This window comes from Hipposideros armiger, unplaced genomic scaffold (genome assembly GCF_001890085.2).
Source record: "Hipposideros armiger isolate ML-2016 unplaced genomic scaffold, ASM189008v1 scaffold_665, whole genome shotgun sequence".
Taxonomy (NCBI): domain Eukaryota; kingdom Metazoa; phylum Chordata; class Mammalia; order Chiroptera; family Hipposideridae; genus Hipposideros; species Hipposideros armiger.
In genome coordinates, this window is record NW_017732015.1 from 211,274 (window position 1) to 232,877 (window position 21,604).

At 40.9% G+C, this 21,604-nt stretch overlaps 1 protein-coding gene across 2 annotated transcripts in view; it reads left to right on the top strand.

Moving 5' to 3' along the window:
• Positions 1-21,604, top strand: part of CNTNAP5 (contactin associated protein family member 5) — a 464,696-nt gene that overhangs the window by 187,495 nt on the left and 255,597 nt on the right. For both annotated transcript variants that reach the window (XM_019626328.1, XM_019626329.1), the window contains one exon: positions 10,112-10,312. In XM_019626328.1, the coding sequence (XP_019481873.1) occupies positions 10,112-10,312 (201 nt within the window). The remainder of the gene's footprint in view (positions 1-10,111; positions 10,313-21,604) is intronic.

Below are 21,604 nucleotides of genomic sequence, written 5' to 3' on the forward strand. Positions count from 1 at the left end.
TATAACTTGAAACTTCTTTTAAATTTGGACCACTACATAACACATGCATAGAATAGCTGCTTAGGAAATGCTGGAATAATGATCCTGGCAGAATACAAATGATGGCGATTGACTAATGTTGTCACTTGACAAAGATTTCCTGAGGTCCTACAAGGTGCTGAGTGCTAACCTAGGCTCTGTTGGTCTGAGGATGAAAACTCTGTGTGACCTGTCCGCTCAGGGAAATCAAGCCACATTATCCACTGAACAGGCTTCTGTAACACCCTACCCACACCCCAATGGTGCCCCCAACAGATTTCTAGTCAGCTTCACTTACTCATAATCTCAAGAGTACTTACAATAGCATGAGTTATTTGTCATTCTTGTGTACACAACTTTTCCCCAAAATTGATGGTAAGCTTTTCGAGGAGCTAGGCAGTGCATTACTGTCCTGTGTATGAGCTCTAGTGGCTAGCACAACACCAACTGCACACATGTGTGAACACAAAAATGAATTACCTGTTTCACATCCTAGGAGATTTAATAGCTTTATGAGCATAGACTTGAAAGCTACATTCACAATGCAATTTGGGAAATGCTTTACTAACCTATAGGACAGTGTATTATTATGTCTTTGAAGAGATGCTTTGGAACTTTGTCACTCATGCTATCTGATAGGCTATGGCCTGTAACTCCTTTATGTTTAAAAGTGACATGAGAGCTAATGTGGCTCATGGTCATGAGATCATTCACATTCATGCCAGTGCACTGGGCTAAATTCTGCTTTTAAAAAACACACATTTTCTTTTTATTTAAAAAAATATTGAGATATAATTCACATATAACATTGTACAAGCTTAAGGTGTAAAACGTGTTAATTGTTACATTTATATATTGCAATATGATTACTAGAGTAGTGTTAGCACCTCTGTTACATCACACAATTATCATATGGTTGTGTGTGTGTGTGTGTGTGTGTGAGTGTGTGTGTGTGTGTGGTGAGAACAAGTAAGATCTAATCTCTTAGAAACTTTGAAGTTTATAATAAAACATCATTGACTATAAACACTAAGCTGTGTATTAGGTCTACAGAATGTATTTATCTTCTAGTTGCAAGTTTGTCACGTTAAGCAACATCTTTCCATTTTCCCAAAGGTATAGTAATTAAAACAGTATGGCACTGGCATGAAATAGACACACAAACCATTGGAACAGGACAGGGAGCCCAGAACTAAACCTTTGCATTACATTCAACTTATAGTTGATGAGGGGGCCAAGGACACCTAATGGAAAATAAATAGTCGTTACTCAATAAGTGGTGTTGGGAACCACATGCAGAAAAATGAATGAGACCCCTATCTTACACCACTCACAAAAATTAACTCAAAATGGATTCACCACTCACAAAAATTAACTCAAAATGGATTAAAGACTTAAACATAAGACCAGGCACCATGATATTCCTACAAGAAAACATTGGGAGAAATCTCCTTGACCTCAGGTTTGGTGATGATTTTTTTAGATAGACCACCCAAAACAAAAGCAACAAAAGCAAAAATCAACAAGTGGGACTACATCAAACTAAAAAGCTTTTGCACAGTAAAGAAACTGTCAAAAAAATGAAAAGACAACCTATGAAATGGGAGAAAATACTTGCAAACCATATTTTGGTGAAAAAAGCAAATATTTTAAGTATATAATAACTTACTTTATACTAACTGAAATGCTTAGTAAATTGAAAAGATTCCTGTCAATTCAAAAATTGCAAAATGCAAAAGTTTTCTCTTCAGCGGACTTTTTCTTGGTTGACTCAATACCTGTGTTCTCCTGAGCACATCCGAGAGCTGGGGCTGTTTCTCATCATGGGATTGAGTGGTGTTGTTATGGAGTAGAAGGAACACCAGAGAATGAACTGGGGAGCAAATGGACAGTATCAATGTTTTCTCAGGTTTTTGGGTCCATGAGGATTAAGTAATACATTCTGCTGAAGAAATTTCAGGAAATGTAAGGGACACAAATAAATACAGAGAGACATGAGGCTATTCCAGAGTGAAAAAATAACGGAACATGATGGTAATAACCTACTACACACAGCAGCAGCTATGGCACGAGGAACTGCTCCCTTTCCTGCTTCCATTTTCCAGATGAACACCCCACCCCAACTCTCTGAGGAATGTAACTGAGATCCTCATTTTAATGTTAAAAAAAAATTCTAATGTCTAAATTCTTAATTCTTTTGCATGCCAGACAACCTATTATGTGTCCATGTGCAATAAAATACTGAATCATCATAATGTTATCATGGATGAAAAAACAGTGCTACTAAATCCCCGTTGTTGTTGTTTTTGGGGGGGCGTCCGCGTGGCACGTTGGTTAAGAACTGGCTTGGGACGCCAGAAGGCCCCAATTCGGATCCCACATATGAGGGCCAGTGACACTGCCCTCCACAGCTAAGATGCTGAACAACAGCTCAACCTGGAGCTGGGCTTCCATGAGTCGCCGGCGACGGCGTAGGCTACAGCCCCTGTGGCAGTGGGTTGCCGTGGGCTACCGTGTGTAGCCAGCAGACAGCTTGAGTGGCCAGCAGCTGCAATGAGCGGCCATCCAGGAGCTGGCGACTGAAAAAAAAATCAAAAAAAAAAATCCCTGTTTTTCAGTGAGGAAACATTAGCAATGTTCTGTAACTTGCCCACAGCCTCATTTCTGACATGTAGCAGAACACAGGTTCTAATTGGATGGGCTGGTTTCTAAATCCAGGCTATTTCATGGCACCTTGCAGCTCTGGGTGCATCTCCAGAGACTAGAATGTATGTCCAGGGGTAGAGGGTCTGGTGCTGGAAACAGTCCAGTAGAGGATGGTGTTTGGAGCCTGGAGGATAGTATGATGCTTTGCCCATCATAACATTTAGATGAGTTACCCCTGTACCCTGCATGAAACTGGACCTTCTCGAGTTATATGGCAGCCTCTGTAGGTTTTCTTGTGTGGGAGTTCAAGTTCACAGAACTTCAAGAAGAAAGCAATTCTTGTTCTGGGTCTCCTGGAATTGGTGTGTTTTCCTCATGGATCTTTGGAGGAAAGGCCAGGCTCACTTTATCTCTCCTTTAGGCATCTCATGGGTCTTATTTTATGATCTAGTAAAGAACCCTTTTAGTTCCCCTTCTCCTGAGTGTTGTTGTTAGTAATAGCAGCATCTGATATCTGTTAGGTCCTTGAGACAGAAGATCCATTTCTTTATACAATAAGTAACACAGATTTACGTGGGTTGCTTAGTAATTTTGTTAATAATGGACCACTTCACACAATTCTCTTCACTTAATCATTACAACTACCTTGTATAGTTGGCATCTTTGCTGCTTTTCAACTATTACTGATGAGGAAACTGAACTTTAGAGAAGTAATATTTTGACCAAGGTTGCTTAGCCAGTATGTGGCAAGCTGGCACACACATCCAGATCTCCCACTCCAGAGCTCAGGCTGTGTGCAGCCATCTCTGCCTGAACATTGACTAAATTCACCATCTTGAACATTTAGCTTCATGGCCCCAATATGAATAAAAGTATGTGTGGGTTCATTAGTGAATCCCTTGCATCCACGTAAAACTGTTCAGAATGAAACTTACATGTTTGAAAATCCTTCGGAGCTAACTTTCACGCAGACCTTTGCTCACTAAAGCTGCCCATCCCCATCGTAGTCCAGGCCTCAGGAGCATCTGCCACCACAGCCGGCTTTCATGAGTGGCACCGAACCCTGGCCTTTCATATGCTTGCAGGGTTCAGACTTAATCTGCACTGCTGCTAATGAAGCTGAGGGGCAAAATAGAAAGTTAGGAAAAATAATATCCATTCACCCCCTTGCTTTCGGTCTTTATTCTGCTATCTCCCAGCAGGAAAAACAATAACCAGAAGACAAAGGGCATTTTTAAAGGAAAGCCATAAAAGAGACGGGATTTTGAATGATCATCTCTCTTCCTGTCATTCATATTTGCTTGCAGTGAACTGTGGGAGCACTTTGGAGCTCTTAATTGTTCCTTTGTATCTTCTGTATGTTGCATCTATCAGAAAGTGCCAATAACTAAATTATCAAAACTTCCATCTACCCTCAGGCTCCAGAGGTAGGTTGGTAATATTAGTAACTTTAAGATAAAAGATTATCTCTATGACACAGCTTTCTTTTCATCTCGCTAAAGATAAAATATGATTTTGGCAAAATGAGTCAATGAGTAAATGAACAGGCGATTCAGTTCAGGAATCCGTGAACAATTAAAAGATTGGATATACAGATAGGAAACTCTGTGTACATTGAGAAGGAAATCCAAACTCATATGATTGAGTGATGTTATGTGGGCCGCTTTTGAAATCAGACAGGTTGCACATAGTGAGATTGAGAACAAGTTTATGTTCTCTCCTCGAGCCTTCATATATCTATATATCTTTATCTTTATACCTGTATAGACATAGATATAAAGATGTAGATATATAGGTGTCTGCTGTGGGGATTGTTATGAGTAGTAGAGATAAGGTATGTAAAATGTACTAATATTAGGCAGTAACATGGCATCTGTTATTAGACTGGGTTTTTCTTTTCTGCATCTAAACACCACAGACATTTCAAAACTGTCAGAATTTATTTCTCCCTCTACAACATTATTTTTTAATATTTTAAATTAAAATACAGCTAACTTATATAACATTGTATCAGTTTTAGGTATACATAGCTATTAAACATTTACATAAAGAAGTGACCACCATGATAAGTCCAACAACCATCTGACACTGTACCATGCTATCACAATATTATTGACTATATTCCCTGGAATGTACATTACATCCCATGACTTATTTGTTTTGTACCTGGAAATTTGGACCTCTTATTACCCTTCACCTTTCCCCCCTTTTTATTTTCTCAATTACAGTTGACATTTAATATTATTTTACATTAATTTCAGGTATACAGCATAGTGGTTAGACATTTGTATAATTTCAAAAGTATCTCCCTGACTAGTTTAATACCCACCTGGTACTATACATAGTTATTACCATATCATTGACTATATTCCCTATGCTTTACTTAATTTTCCCATCACTATTTTGTAACTACCAGTTTGAACTTCTTAATGCCTTCACCTTTTTCACCCTGCCCTCCAACACCCCCATCTATTACCCCAAAAAGGTTAGTACCAATATGACACCATACATAGTTATTACAATATCATTGACTGTATTCTTTATGCTATACCCTATATTCCCATGACTACTATGTAACAACCAATTTGTACTCCTTAATCCCTCCCCCTTTTTTACTCACTCCCAACCCCTTCCCATCTGGCAACCATCAATATGTTCTCTGTATCCATGAGTTTATTTGTTTATTTTATTCTTTAGAATACACATATAAGCGAAATCATATTGCATTTGTCTTTCGCTGACATACTCCACTCAGCACAATCCACTCCAGGTTCATCCATGCCACCACAGATGGAAGGAACGCATCCCCTTCCAAGGTCAAGCAATATTCCATTGTATATATGTATCACCTCATCTTTATCTATTCTTCCATCAACAGACACTCAGGCTGCCTCCAATCTTGGCCATTAAACAATGCTGCAATGAACATATAGATGCACATGTCCCCTCAAAGTAGTGTTTGGGTTTCTTCAGATAAATACCCTAAAGTGGAATTATTGGGTCCTTCTTTGTCTCTTATTATAGACTTTGTTTCAAAGTTTATATTGTCATATGTAAGTATTGCCACCCCAGCTTTTTTTTTCCAATTTCAAGAAATATCTTTTTCCATCCCTTTACTTTCTGTTTGTGTGCATCTTTCAATTGAAGTGAGTCTCTTGTAGGCAGCATATGTAAAGGTTTTGTTTTCTTATTCATTCATCTTTCTTATGTCTTTTGAGTGGAGCATTTATCCATTTACATTTAAAGATATATAGCTTTTGCCATTTTATTATTCATAGTTTTGTTTTGTTTTCTATCTTAACAAAGCCCCTCTAACATTTCTTGTAATACTGGTTTGGTGGTAATGAACTCCTTTAGCTTTTTCTCGTCTGGGAAGCTTTTTATCTGTCCTTCAATTCTAAATAATAGCTTTGCTGGGTAGAGTAATTTTGGCTGTAGTTCCTTACTTTTCATCATATTGAATATTATGTGCCAATCCTTCTGGCTTGCAGTTTCTGTTGAGAAATCAGTTGACAACTTAATGGGAGCTCCCATATAAGTTACTAGTTGCATTTCTCTTGCTTCTTTTAGGATTCTCTCTGTCTTTAACTTTTGCCATTCTAATTATATGTGTCTTGATGTCAGCCTGTTTGGGTTCATCTTGTTTGAGACTCTCTGTGCTTCCTGGAATTGTATGTCTAGTTCCTTTGCGAGGTTATGGAAGCTCTTAGTCATTATTTCTTTAAACAGGTTCACAATCCCTTGCTTTCTATATTCTTCTGGTATATCTATGATGAAAATGTTGTTATGCTTGGTGTTAACCCAGAGGTCTCTTAAACTATCCTCATTTTTTTTTGGATACTTTTTTTCTTTTTGCTGTTCCAATTGGGTGCTTTCTTTTACCTTGTCTTCCAAATTGCTGCTTCATCTACTCTGCTGGTGATTCCTTCTAGGGTATTCTTCATTTTAGTTAATGTATTCTTTACTTCTGACTGGTTCTTGTTTATGGTTTCTAATTCTCTTTTATGCTTGCTATCTCTTTATTAAAGTTCTCACTAAGTTTCTTAAGCATTCTTATAACCATTATTTTGAACTCTATCTCTGGTAGACTGCTTACCTCCATTTCATTTAATTATTTTTCTGTAGTTTTCTCCTGTTCTTTCATTTGGGATGTATTTCTTTGTTTCCTAATTTTGGCTGCCTCTCTGTGTTTGTTCCTATGTATTTGGTAGGGCTGCTATTGTCTCCCAGTCTTGGCTGGGTGGTCTTATGTAGTAGGTGCCCTGTGGGGCCCAGTGGCCCAATTTTCCTGGAGACCTGTGCTGGGTGCTCCAGGAGTATCCCATGTGTGGGTTGTATCTGCCCTCCTGCTATAGTTGAGCCTTGATTGTTATTGTTTTGGTAGTGAGCAGGACTGACCTTCAGGCTGATTGGCTATGGGGGTTAGCCATGTCCACAGCTTACAGGCTGCTGTGGGGGGCTTACCCTACTGAGTGGGACTCCCCCCAGCTGGCTCTTGTGCCTGTTGAGACTTCCCTTTGGGTGTGCCACTTGTGGGGCTAATTAGGGGGTGCTCTGCTGTGGTCTGAAGCCAACCTCCAAGTATGTTGGTTTGGGGGAATCTTATGAAGGGCTCCAGTGCAGGCCCTGGTCAGCCACTGCTTGTGTCCCACAGGGCAGTACCTGGTAGGAGCTACAAAGCAATCTGTAGTTGTTTGCTGTCTGTGCTAACCCTGCAGTCATGTGGAAGAGGCCACACTGTGAGTCAAGGACAGCTGCCACCAATACTGGGTCTGGGGTAGCTCTGCAAAAAGCCAGGACACCCCAATGACTACTGCCACCTGCCAGCTCCCATAAGGTTTAGCCACTAATACAGCTGCATGTGGTGTCCAAGTTGGGTGAGGTGGGGTCCCAGTGAGTCAACTAGGTAGAGCAACAGTGCTCACCAGGCCAATCAGACTCAGATTTGGCCTGTGGGGGTAGGCTCAACACAGGAAAGATGGTGCCAGCCTTTTGGCTTCAGGGGAGAAGGACACCACACAGGGAAAACAGGCTACTATTCTCCAGCCCTCACTACTAAGTCACACACCTCAGTCTGCCCCTTGTATGTCTTTGACACTGCACCCCCCCCAAGAAACTGCCCCTCCGCCAGAACACAAGTGAGTGCCTGCAAGTGAGAGAGTCTGTGCATGAGCCATTTAAGAGGGCACCTGGGTTTCCTGAAGCCATCCATCCCACCAGGATGGTTGGAATCCCCAGTGATTTTCGTAGATATGTTGTGGGTGCTCCTCTTCCTGGCATCAGTTCTCCAGGCTGGGGAGATTGTTTTTTGGCTGGGCCCCTTGCTCTTCTGGGGGGAACCTCCATGGTGGAGATATCCCTCCTGATTTTCAAGTGCCACGAGCAGGTTTGGGGCCTATTTTGCATCTCTGCCCCTCCTACCAGTCTCGATGTGGCTTCTTTATATCCTCAGTTACAGTACTTTGGTTCCAGTAGACTTCAGATGATTCTTCAGGTTGGTCATTCTAGAATTTAGTTTTAATGTGTTCATAGAAGGAAGCACACATACTGTTTATCTACTCCACCATCTTGGATCTCCTAAAACATTGCCTTATTGAACAATTGCTTTTTTTGGTGATTTTGTCAGCATTTGTCTATATTAGCACCAACATTTTTGGAGTTTTGGGGTTAATTATTTGTGTAACATTATTAATTTTACTAATATGAATCATGTCCTACTTTTACATTCAGAGTCAAAATCCAATAACCTTCATTTTGATTTGTTCTTTTAGAGTTTATAGAAAAAGTAACTCTGCCTCAGTTAAACATTGGAGACATGTGGGCTATTAGTGGATGGCTTTAGGAAACAGTCTTAAAATGAATCAGAATGTTTGAGCACAGTTTAATTTTATGCTGCCAGAAATGTGTCTTTTTTTAGAATTGGCACATATTTTAGAGATAATTTAAACCAAAATCTCTTTCTCTTTTTCCTCCTTCTACTATCTTGACACTGAAGTGCAAGGCAATGAAGTTACTTTCCCCAAGTCATATGGTTGCCAGTTCTTTTTCAGCTAAATCATGCCAACAACCATGTTTCTGCTTCCTGTTAGTACAAATTAATAATAGTGATTACTTCCAGTGTATGTGCTCATCATTTTTGTCTAACAGATACTTCTTAGACCATTTATTTACTTCCTAGACCTTGGTTTCCTCATTTATAAGACTGAGGAGTGAGGGAGGAAGAAACCACATGATGTCAATGGTGGGTTATTTTTCAGCCCTGAGAATCTAGGGAGAGTAATAATGTCAGTATGTGGTAAAGATTCTCAGATGACAAAAGCTCTTTACAACTTCCTATTTCCTCCTTTGCTTTATTTGTGAGCATGTTCAGAATTACATTCTGTATCCAATTGCAGTAAATATTTTATCCTAGGTTATTATTACAAAATGTCTAATGCTTCCCAGGTAGTGTCTTACAACTTAATATTTTTGTTTGCTATTTTATGTTAACAGCCTGGGCACAGTATTAGTGGCTTTGCTATTTTGTTTAATTTTACTTTTTTACTGATAATAAAACTGAGCCCCAGGAAAGTGAGGTGACTTGTCCAAGCTTGTTGTTGGCAGAAATAGTTTTCAGATATAGATCTCTCAGCCTCTAAAACTCAAATTCTTCTTCACTCTCCTTGTTTTCCACTCTTACCTGTGGTAGGCAAAACATGTTCTCCATCCCTGATATAAAGGTCTTCATCTTTGTGTGTTCTTTTACTGTAAGCCTCCACAAATATTTTTGGCAACTAGAGTTGACATGGAGAAGAAATAATTTAAAAAGTGCAATTAAATGCCTTGCAGTACTGTAGGGATTGCACAGTCCCATCCTTCTGAATGGTGTGTGTGTATTTTACAAATACTTTCTGTGTGTACATCTTAATTTGCACATGGGTCATGGTTCCCTGAGAGAATCATCTATGTTCGTGTTTCTCTTGTGAGGGACATTGTGTTAATAGCGAGAAGTATGGCTTTGGAGAATGAATATCCTGGGCTTTAGTTCTTATTTAGTCACTACCTGTATAATCCGGGGTCCGCAGCCTAACTCTCCTTACTCACATTTCCCTGTTTTCTGTCATGGCAGCATCGACTTTCTTTTGACTTAGGTAATATTGATTTTAATGCAATTATGGGCATTAAATGATTAGCATAAACCTGTGGAACAAGGGCTCCACAAATTTAGCTCTTAAAATTATTAACCTTTATACTAACTCTGGGTGCAGCTCTATGAGAAACAAAAATTCTCTGGTCAAATTCTTTATATGAATAGAGTACTCAGATGGTTATTAATGATTGCATGTTGAGCCACCCATCACACTGCTTGCACAATGCTCTGTCTTTTTTTTCCCCAGCTTTATTGAGCATGATTCTGTTTTGACATTCCTTCTAACATCTCCTTCCTTGGGTTGTGTTTTCTGGGCAGAGGACAAGATCTGGACATCAATGCAGCACAACAACACAGAGCTGACCCATGTACGGGGTGCTAGCCCCGAGAAGCCCTACTCCATGGCTTTGGACTATGGGGGCAGCATGGAGCAGCTGGAGGCGGTGATTGACAATTCTGAACACTGTGAGCAGGAAGTGGCCTACCACTGCAGGAGGTCCCGCCTGCTCAACACACCAGGTAAGCCTCACCCCTGCTCCTACTCTGTTGCGGCCACAAAAGGCAATAGGGTGACTAATGGGCCCCACAACCTGGAATATTAAGGAGATCGGTGTGTGCCAACAAGGGGGCTTCAGTTACAGTTGTTCATTGTGCAATGAAGAGAAATACTACCAGAAGAGGACTGATGGTGGACTAGTCCTGGCTCTGATACCGATGGTATGACCTAGAGGGAGTTCCATAGCCTTTAAGGTCTTCTCCTCATCTTCAAAAATGAAGTAATGACACCATCCTGCAACAGTTGTAAGATTAAAAAATTCCTTGAGAGCAGTGGCACTTGAAGAGAACATTTGAGTTAGACATAAAAAATGTGGAGGTGGGACATTTTTGACAGAGGGAATAGCATATGAGAAAGCCCCAAGGATCTCTGCACATTCCCCAATGAGCAATGAGTTATATCTGGGGCACAAGATACACAGGGGGCAGTATTAGAGAATGGAGCTTACAGGATAGACCAGGAGAGTTCTGTGTGTTTGCAGTACTAGTTACATGAAAAGTAGAGGCCTCAATGAAAGTATTTTTTAAAATAAATCTTGCTTTGAGAAAAAAATTAGATTAACCCTATTTTTAAATCTTACGTTTTTTTGTCTTCTTAGAGTGAATGGTTGGTATAGTTATTAACATGTTTAAAACAAAACAAAACAAAACAAACAAGCAAAAAAAAAAAAACCTTGCAGAACTGCTTACCAAAACCACAAAAGGATTTTGCAAAATGTCAGTTGGGAGTTGTCAAAGTTTATACATGTCCTGGGAGTCGGTCATTTTTTGTGATTATTAGTTCATCATTTTTTCATGGCCAATAAAAAAAAGGTTGTGCACCACAGGGATGTGGGATGTCCAAGAAAGGATGTCAGAATCTTTAGTTTCAAGAAACTTACAATCCAGTGCTTGGAAGTTAGGAATTGTGAATGGCTTGAGAAAACTATACAATGAAATGTCATAAAAGAAGAAGGGATAGATTACTCACTAAATAAAACCTTACTAATCTATAATCTTTAGGGAAGATCTTGTTCCACACAAGTGCATTTTCCAGATAACTATCACTTATCCCTTTAAGCACCAAAAATCTTTTGAAATAATTTTTAACTATTTTAAATGAGAATTTTTCGCAAATGGATTACACGCTTCCTTGCCTACTTAAATAGATAAGTCTGAACATAAAATGTAACCTTTCCTTGATGACTCAGGATAATTATTGTGAAAATCAATTACTGTACTCCTCTTGGATCCAGCCCTGCTCATGGGACTAATTGGATCTAGAAGTTTGGTGCCCCTTTTCCCAGCATCCTCATATGGTGCTGCCTTGGGAGATTCTGTGTTTATATTTATTCATTTTTCTCTCTCTCTCCTGGCTGTCATGCCTGCACATTGTCATTCTCAGCACTATTTGCACAAGGCCTGTCTAGAAAACCAACCTACCCTCTTTTCATTGTGTTGTTTTTAGTTTTCTTAAGATTTGGGTTTGGTGTTTTAAGAAAAATGAGCATATGATCATTCTGACTATAGGATTTCCTTTACTATATACATTCTGTGATGTCAGTTTGGCTATACCATTGCCTTTGTATGTGAGTGAGTGTGTGTGTGTGTGTGTGTGTGTGTTTTATCTTAATGTAACTATCTTTAATTTTGTAAGGATGTTCGAGTCGGAGGGACATAAGATTGGGAGTAGGTCACACTGAGAGTGAGGTCTTGGCTCTCTTTGCCTCTTACTAGTTATGTGACACTGTACAGGTTAATAAATTTCCCCAGTTTAGCTACCTGACAAATTTACATGAACATCCTGAACTAGTAAGGCCAATAAGAGGACTGAATGAAAAATAGTGTCTGTGCTCCATGTACCATGCCTGGTACAGCGTAGGTGTCTAGCAAATGCTACTGTGGTCTTCCTTTCCTTGCTCAAAGCTTCCATCTCAGCTGGGAAGGTTCAAAACTTGTGCTGTCATGGGAAACAAGCTCAAGGAGCATATTATTCCTGTTTAAACAGTGTAAATGGAAAATTTTATAATAATTACAACTCATGCATGCAGATAATCTGGCCACCCAGAGAAGATGAACTCTGCATTTTAGCATGTATCCTTCCAGAGTTTTTGTCATGTGTGTATTCAGAAAAGCACAGTGAGAACATACTATATGTATACTGAGGTTTGAGGGTATTGATTAACCCTTGTTCCCCATGGGCTCTGAATCAAATGAGATAAATAAAGGACACTGGGGATATAGATAAGTGTCTGCTTTCTCCTGGTGAACAGGCCTCGAAACTGCAGCATGCACCAGATGCCAAGGGGATCCCCTTACCCCTCTGCCTCCACCTGCAGTGGTTGTAGCACTGGGTGTACGAGTATGAGGTGGAGCTGCAGACACACAGCCCTGTAGAGACATGGACCCAGCCTCATACCCATTAGTGCAGAGACTGAGTACCTGGACCACAGCTCATGTCTGCCCATTTCATGGACGTAGGGTGAAGATAATAATGTGCACTCAGAGCCAGCACCTAGGGCACTGTCTTAGTTGGGGCTCCTGTAACAAAATACCAGACACTGCCTGGCTCATAAAAAATGAAATTTATGTCTCACAGGTCTGGAGTGTTCCATGACTAGGGTGCTAATATGGCCAGGCTCTGGTCAAGGACCTCTTCCAGGTCACACCCAGCTCACTCTTCTTCATATTCTCACATTACAGAAGGAGAGTGAGAAAACACTCACTAATCCCAATCATGAGGGCCCCACCTTCATGATCTAATTACCTCCTGAAGACTCCACCTCCTAAACTATTACACTGAAAGTTAAGGTTTCCACCCTCTGAATGCATTGCAGAGGGACACACACATTCCAGTCATAACAAGCACACACCTGTAGGGACTTTTTCCTAATCTCCCTAATTATTAAGCCAACCATTCTCAACAGGGAAGGCAAGGGAGGGAATGGGAGATGGGTAGAGACCATTTTCTACTTACCTACCCACCAGTCTGGAAGAGCTGAACAGGTGTCTCCCTTATCTACTGAAGCAGCACCCCTGTAATATTATTTTACTTCTTGAATTTGTCACCTGCACAATGTACAAATATCTTCCCTTATCAATACATGGGCTTTATTCCAAATGTTCAATAACAACAGAGTCTTCTATGATGTGGCTATATCACAATGATACACAAAATTAACAAATCTCCTATTTTGGACCTTTAGATTATTCTCATGTTTTTCACTATTACAAATGCTGCAAGAACATTTTTGTCCATAGATTTTTGCAAACAAAACTGATTATATTCTTAGGGTAAATTCCTTGGGGTGCTCTTGCCAGGGCAAAGAGTGTGCATATTTTTAAAGTTTTTTTGCCATATTGACTTCTACAATGTATCAACGTTTTACCAATTATACTCCTGACAACACTGTGGGATTGAGTGCCCATTTTCCAGCAATAAGTATTATCATCTTATTTCAATGTTGGCAATCTGATAAATGCAGAGGGGGCTCAAAGGCAATTATAAATATTTTTTGTCAATTAAAAAAATGTGCAAGCCGATTCCCATAGCTTACTAGAGGGAGATACTACAGGGTATCAGGGTTAGTAGAAGCTATAAAATATAAATTGTGGCTATAGTGAAATCAAATAAATTAGAAGAGAATGTGGAGGATGCCTCCTTATTATAGATATGTCTCCATACTACACACAATAGGTAATGAAGGGAAGGAATAAAAGAAGACAAGATGAGAGAAAAATAAATAACTCTTCAAATGGCCACCAATGACTCAGTATTACTCTTACTTGAAAATATGTGTGGGCTGCCGTGCAAGCATTACCTCTAATCCACACACTAGTTCTGCAAAGTAAGGGTTATTATCTCCATCTGGCATTTCTGGAAACAGAGCCTCAGAGAGAGTAAGTTGCTTGACTAAGGACACACAGATGGGGGGGGGGGGTTAGACCTGGTTCTTGAACCCAGCTTACCCCGAAGTTAAAGCAAGAATGCTGTTTCTGATACACCGGGCAAAATGTAGTCAAAAGTTGAAAGAAAATGGACTAGCCAGGGAAAACATGAGTTTATGTGATTTTCCTTATTTTGTAAGAAAATGTAGATGAAGAGATAGACAAACAGCCAGAGCCACCTCTGTGAAGGCCATGGGATTGCCAGGGTGGCTTGAACTGGGCAAATTCCTTCACAGGGTGTTCAGTGACCTTGCCTAGCATCTTCCATGGTTCACACTGCCTTCACCCAGTGGCCCTGTGTGTCCCTATAACTGCACCCCTAGAGACTCATTGTGTCTGTTCTTGGCTTCGGCTTTGGTGTCATTCATCTAGCAGCAGCACAGGGAGACAGAAAAAGAAGACAGGCAGGATAATGTCAGGCCTGACTGCCACTGTATCATTTTCAGTCAGTTAGTGATTGAACCGTGACATTGTCATTTTGTGACAATTTCCCCTGATAGCCTTCCCCTGACCTGCTGATAAGTGACACCCAATAGAATGTGGCATCTGTCTCTTTAACAGAAGGTTTATACTAGCTCTTCTCAGAAGGGCCAGAATTCCAAGCCACTGGAGTCCCTTGGAAAGGTGTCTTTGCTGTCCCCTCATATTTTGAGTCATTCTCACGATTCTGGCTGCTCCCTACCCTAAGCTTCATGCAGAGTCTCTGTCTCCGTGTTTTAGAGCAGCTGGCGTGACAGAAGTCATCAGCCCATCAGTGCTCAGAGTCACCCTGTCACCAGGGGAGCAGGTGCCCACTTGTCCTTAGGGACAAGGGCTGTCTGTGTTGAGCCTGGGCCTTCCCTCACTGTCACCGCCTCCACAGGAGTGTTGCCTGAGGCGGGTTTCCTGATGTTAACAGGATCTGAGAATATGCAATAAAGCAGAACCCAACTCAGGAAATACTACCACACAAGACAGAGGAAGAAATATGGAGGCCACAGTCTGGATGATGCTTTAATCACGTGGCCAATTTGCTCTATAACCCACTACCCCTGTGAAAGGAAGACAGGTTTGAAATGGGATAGGAAGCTGGTTTCCTGAGAAAGCTCAGAGCCCAGGTCCCTGCTGGCAGTTTGCACTGAAGCCCTGCCTACCCCAAATTCTTTCTATGGCACCCAGAACCCCTCTGTGCTATTTACTTGTAGGGTATAAGTGTCAGGTGGATGCATCTTTTTGCATTCACCACTCTGTGCAGTGAGAGTCTGATTGTGAACACCCTCCCCCATAGCTGTGAGCTCCCTAAGGCAGAGGTAAGAAGTCAGTGCTGATACACAGGAAATCACTGGCCATTCAGACTCTCTGACTTTGAAAACTAATAGCTGTTGGAGACCCTGGCTGGAGTTGACTTTGGTTCTGAACAGAAAACGTTTTCCAAGCAAATCAGCTATGCAAACGAGTTTGCAATGAGGATCATTGAAATTCCTGAAGAGAACTAAGACTTCAGGGCACTTCAAGGCTCCCATTTCCTACCAGTAATAGACTGACATCACTCCCATTCATTCTTCATGCAGGCACATGAGTGGTTTCCGCCCGGAGTCAATTGCGTTACCTAGTGATGTTGAAAGTCATAACATCCTATTAAAGTACTCTAAAATGTCAACTTTTCTTTTTTTCCTTAACTGATGATAGTTTGGTGGGCATATTACTAATTGCCTAAATATATGAATAAGTGGTATGTAGTTCAGACTCTCTCTATATAAATATATACTATAGTATGTATGAGTATATATACACTCTATTTATACACTACAGAGCATATGCTACATAAGACATATTATGTATTGGTATATATTGGTATATATACTCATCATATACTCTGCATTTCCAAATACATCCATAGAAGTACTTATGTGTATAAAACCTCATGTCCATTTGTAATATTTGACTTCTGATATGCACAAAACTAACGTAATGTCAAATGACTGATACAAAAGAAATAACACTTCAAGGTTCTCTGGGATTACTAAACTTCAAACCCTTTGTCCCCAATATGTGTACTAAATAAAATCAATTAACAGATGACTACATTTTCTTTCACACAATAATTATTTATTGATTATTCATTATGTACCAGATACATTTTTGGCCAGAGGAAATGAAACACTGAAAAAACAGAATTCCTGCCCATAGGACTGTAGTAGGGATGGCAGAAATAAAACAAATACACATGTATGTGCACACACACACACACATATACATATGCATACACACATGCACACACATATACCTATACACACATACAGGCACACACATACATGTACACACATGGAATCAATTCATGAAAAGTGTGAGGCAGAAAAGTCAAGAAAACTAAGGGGCCTGAGAGTGACCATGGTGTCGAGTTCTCTTTTACAAGATAGGTAGGGTGGTAGAAAAGACTCCTTTAGCTGGTAGGGGGCATGCCACTGCCACCAGAGTCCTGGGTGAAGGGAGGGTGTGGGGCCTATGAAACCTGGAACAGAGAATTCCAGGCTGAGCAACTGCAAGGAGGCCAGTACGGCTAGTGGAGACGGAGGCGGGAGCAAGCATGATAGGAAAATGAGGTTGGCTGTGTCCACAGACCTGATCATACAAGGCCTAAGACTATGAATTTTATTGTAAATGTGCAAGGAGTTCACAGGAGCGTTTAAGTAAGGGATTGCTCTTTCTCTTCCTATTTCAAATCCAAAGGCTAATGTCTGTTTATTTATAGGCTAAACCAAGTGGCCACAATTTGCTAAGCACATAGACATTTTAGGTTACTGCCTATGTCTGGTGAATTAGAAAGAGCTACCATGTTTCCCTGAAAACAAGATACAGCTGGAGAATAAGCCGTAGCATGATTCCTCCAGGACATGGAGGGCAAGCCCCTCTCACATGAGGGTTTTATGACCTGTTTCAGGGAGAAGGGTGTTTTTTCCATAAACTCCTTCAGCTTAAAACATTCAGTATGCCAAGGTGCAGTATTTTGGCACCTAAAATCATGCGAGGGCTTATTTTGTGGCTAGGTCTTATTTTCAGGGAAACAGGGTAGGAGTTCCCTGAGAGCGGAAACCATGTCTCATACAGCTCTGATTCCCACAGTCTAGCTCAGCACTGTCAGCAGAAGGCTGAGAGCCCACGGTGGACAGCTTCAACTTCCTGGCACTACTTTCATCCTTGCTGTCCCAGTGCACTGAGTTGAGATAGCTTTGGTGACTTCACCCACCATATTACTACTGCTGACCTAGCCCCACCACACCCTCAAATCTTAGAGGTCTCTGTCAAAGGGCTGAAATCCTACTTCCCTACAGCACACCCCCCTTAAATGTCTATATTTATTTTATCGCTCCCTCTCTTCCTCCTCCCTGCTCCCTCCCGTCTTTCTTCTTCCTTTCTAAACTCCCTCTTTCCATCTTTCCAGATACACACACAGAATATATGGATAGAGCTGATCTCAAAGCCCATGGTCCATTCAGTACACCAGGTTGTCACCATGCCTCTGAAAACAATTGTTGTCACAAAAGCAGCTTAATCAAAAACAAAACTGCTATGACACCTGGAAAACACAATACCAGGGCAGTATTTGAAACATCTTTAATAAATTGGCATTTTTTTCTTTATGTACATTGAGAACTTAGAAAGAAACCCATGTTTCCTATAATGCATACTTTTTGATATCACCACAGCTGCTAATGACATTGGCTTTCAGCTACCAAGTCACTTCTCTCTGTCAGGCATTTCAGACATATGTCATTTAATCCTCTAATGGTCCTAGAAGTTTGTATTATGAGTCTAATTTTTATCCATGGAGGGGGAGGCTCTTATAGCTACTAAGGGCTAGAGAGCAATTTCAAATAAATGTCTCTCTGATTTTAACCTCTATCTGCATTCCAAAATAACATATAGAAAAAGAAGGAACATCTCACAGAGAGAATGGAAAAAATAAAAGGATGATTCAAGTAGCCAAAGCAAAAGTTCATCTTCTGTTCTGGTCATCAACTGTTATGTAACAAACCACTACAAAACTTAGTGGTTTAGAACAGTGGCAATATTCATTTTGCCCTCGAATCTGCAGCTTGGCAGGGCCCAACAGGACCTGTGCATCTCTGCTCTGCTCCACATCCCCTGGGGCTGGGTCTGAGGCTGGGCCTGGGGCTGGGGTGGGGCTAGGCCATCTGAAGGCTCACTCACTCAGTGGGTGCTGGCTATGTGCCTGGGACCTTCGCTGGACATGTAGTCTTTCCATGTGTCAGCTTGACTTTCTCATAACACAGTAGCTGGGTTGCAGGGACAAATGCCCTAAGAGATGGAGAGAGCTGGGTAGAAGCTACGTTGCATTTTATTACCTAGCATTGGCAGTCATGCAGTATTACTTCTACTGCATTCTAGTTATTAGAAGATAGTGACTCAAGCTGGCCCACATTAAAAGGGAGGGAAACCTGATTCCATCTTTTAATGAGGTGAACATACAGCCATGTTTTAAAACTACCCTATCTTACAAATTTTGCATGAATATTCAACTAGCCTAAGGGAACACAGCAAATTCAAGGTGGTGTCAGGAGTCAAACCAGGTCTCTCCAACTCATGGAGGCTCTTTCACTTGATGGCCTGCCTGCCACTGACTAGTCACATCTAATTCATGCGTCTGATTCTCCATTTTTCCCTGTCAGGGACTTCTGTCATCCTCAATGGCTAAAATGCATTTATAAGAATTTAGCAAAGGTCTTAAAAACTGTAAAGAGACCATCACATGAATCCAGTCAGTGCATTTTACTGTATATGAAGCTACCTTTACTCATGTCCTCATAGCTCACTCTGGGTGTTTCACATGGATTCAAAATCAAAGGTGGTGGATTTTATAAAGAAGATGTGCACCTTAACGGAGCTGTAGATGTGGGTGTGTATCTGAGGAAAATAAAAACCATCCCACAAAATTCATGACATATATGTGCCTGGCTGCAAATGAATTGCTGTTCAGGCCATTAGTTACTTAAGTAATCAACATGGATTGCCCAGGAATCAACATCTGGATCATATATATATATATATATATATATATATATATATATATATATATATATATATATGTATTTTTTTAAATTTTCTTATCATTTTATGAAAGACCGTGTTCACTCACTTTATCTCAAATGTGCATATAGGAAGAAGAATCTTATTTTCTAATCTTAAATTGTAGTACTGTGGCAGCAACGTGAAAATACCATGAAGTTTGGAATCATAAAACCTGGTCTTAGATTTCACTGTTTCGGGCCGGAGTTGGTTAGGAGTTGACTTTGGGACACCAGCTCTGAGCAGCAGGGCCCCAGCTCAGATCCCACATATGAGGGCCAGTGATGCTGTGCCCTCTACAGCTAAGATGGTGAACAACAGCTCCACCTGGAGCTGGGCTGCCATGAGTCGCTGGCGATGGCATAGACTGCAGTGGGGCTGGCTGGCAGCTGGCATGCGCTTTCATGAACTGCTGTGAGCCCCCATGAGCGGCTGTCCAATGGCCGGTGAGTGATGGCCTCATCGGGGAAAAGCATAATGATAATGCGAACATGGGCCAGTGAAGCGATGTCCTCCACAACTAGACTGAAGAACAAAATGACAACAACTTGTTGTTCCTCTTCCCCGATTTCCCAACACTGTTCCCCTCCCCCAATACCCCAATAAAATCTTTTAAAAAATAAAAAATAAAATAAAAAATTTCACTTTTTCTATTTATTAGCTGTGAAACCCTGAAGAAGTTGCATGGGTCTCTGAACCTCAGTTTCCTTCTCTGTGAAATTATATCAGATAGACACCGTGTCTTGCATATAAGTAGACATTCGAGATACAACTGTTATTTTAGCCAGTATTTTATCACATTTTCCAAAGAACAGGGGAAATATTACCTTTTCTATCTACCAAGATATGGTCTCAGAATCACATGATTTGTCTGATGAAAGAGTTCAATTTTGAGATTTGCCTCTTGTTGGCCTGTGGGCATACTTACTTTCTAAACTGTAGTTCATTTATTTGTAAATGTGGTATTTAACTATCCAATAGTGCTGGTGAGAGGGTTAGATTTACACCCATGTCCCCTGCTCACTTCTGATCCACTCATCTATCTCAGTGCAATAACTGGAACCATCATCTATCTAGTTTCTTAAGGCCAAAACCTAGGACTCCTTCCTTCCTCGCCATCTCAGTTCCCCACTTAGTACACAAACAAACACCCAAACTCATCAGTCATAGCTGACTATGACTCCAGCCTTATCTCTCCAATTCCACTGCTACTACCTAAATTCAAACCCATTACCTCCAGACTGGACAAGTGTATCAGGTCCCAGCTTCCTCTCTATTCCATCCTTATCCCACCTTCCTATAGTTCATATCTCACACACCAGGCAAAGTGATTATCTTTCCAAAATGAGATTATGTAACCTGGCTACAAACTCCCCCCATTGCCCTTGAAATAGAGAGAACCCAGGTGCCCTACTGTGGCCTAAAGAGCTCTGCAGGCTGAGGCCCTGCACCAGCTCCTGTTCTCCCACCTGCCCTATTGCCCTTTATTCTGTTCCTTGACAACCTTGCTCTCCTGACTCTTAGGACTGTGGCACTAGCTGTTCTCTCTACTGAGAAACTTCATTCCTCTTCCTGTGCTTAGCTCTCAACTTAAACTTTACGTACAACTCAAGTATCCCCTCCATCACTCTTTGCACTTCATCCCATTTTAATATTCTGCCTCGACATTATTACTACCTGATATTTTCTTCCCATTTGTTTGTTTATTGACTGTGTACTTCTGTCAGTAGAATGTGAGCTCCATGAAAGAAGGAACTTCTTTGTCTTATTCACCACTTTATCCCCAGAATGTGGAGAATAGTACCTGGCACCCAGCAAACATTAATAACTAGTTGTTGAATGAATACAAGGTTCCTCCTCAATTAATAAGTATCCCTCATATCCATATGTTAAAGAACCCATAGTAAAACAAGTGCATTGGGCTAGGCCTGCTGCACAGGCTTTAGGCAGAAAGCAGCTTTACAGAGTGGGAGGGGCTGCACAGGGCATGGGTGCCACTCTGCCACTCCTGCATCATCCGCCATCGACTCTCTGTGACCTTGAGCAAGTTAGGTACATTTTATGGGCCTCAAGTTTCTCATCTGTAATCCCAGTGGGTTATAATTGATGTTCTGTAAGCACGAAGTGTGATCAAAACATTCAGTGAATGTTTAAACTAAAAAAATAATTATTACAGTAAAAGACACATTGACATTAATTGCCATCAAAATAAGCCCCCCTCGCTTCAAACACACTTATCCCAACCTTCTTGCCACTTTCTGA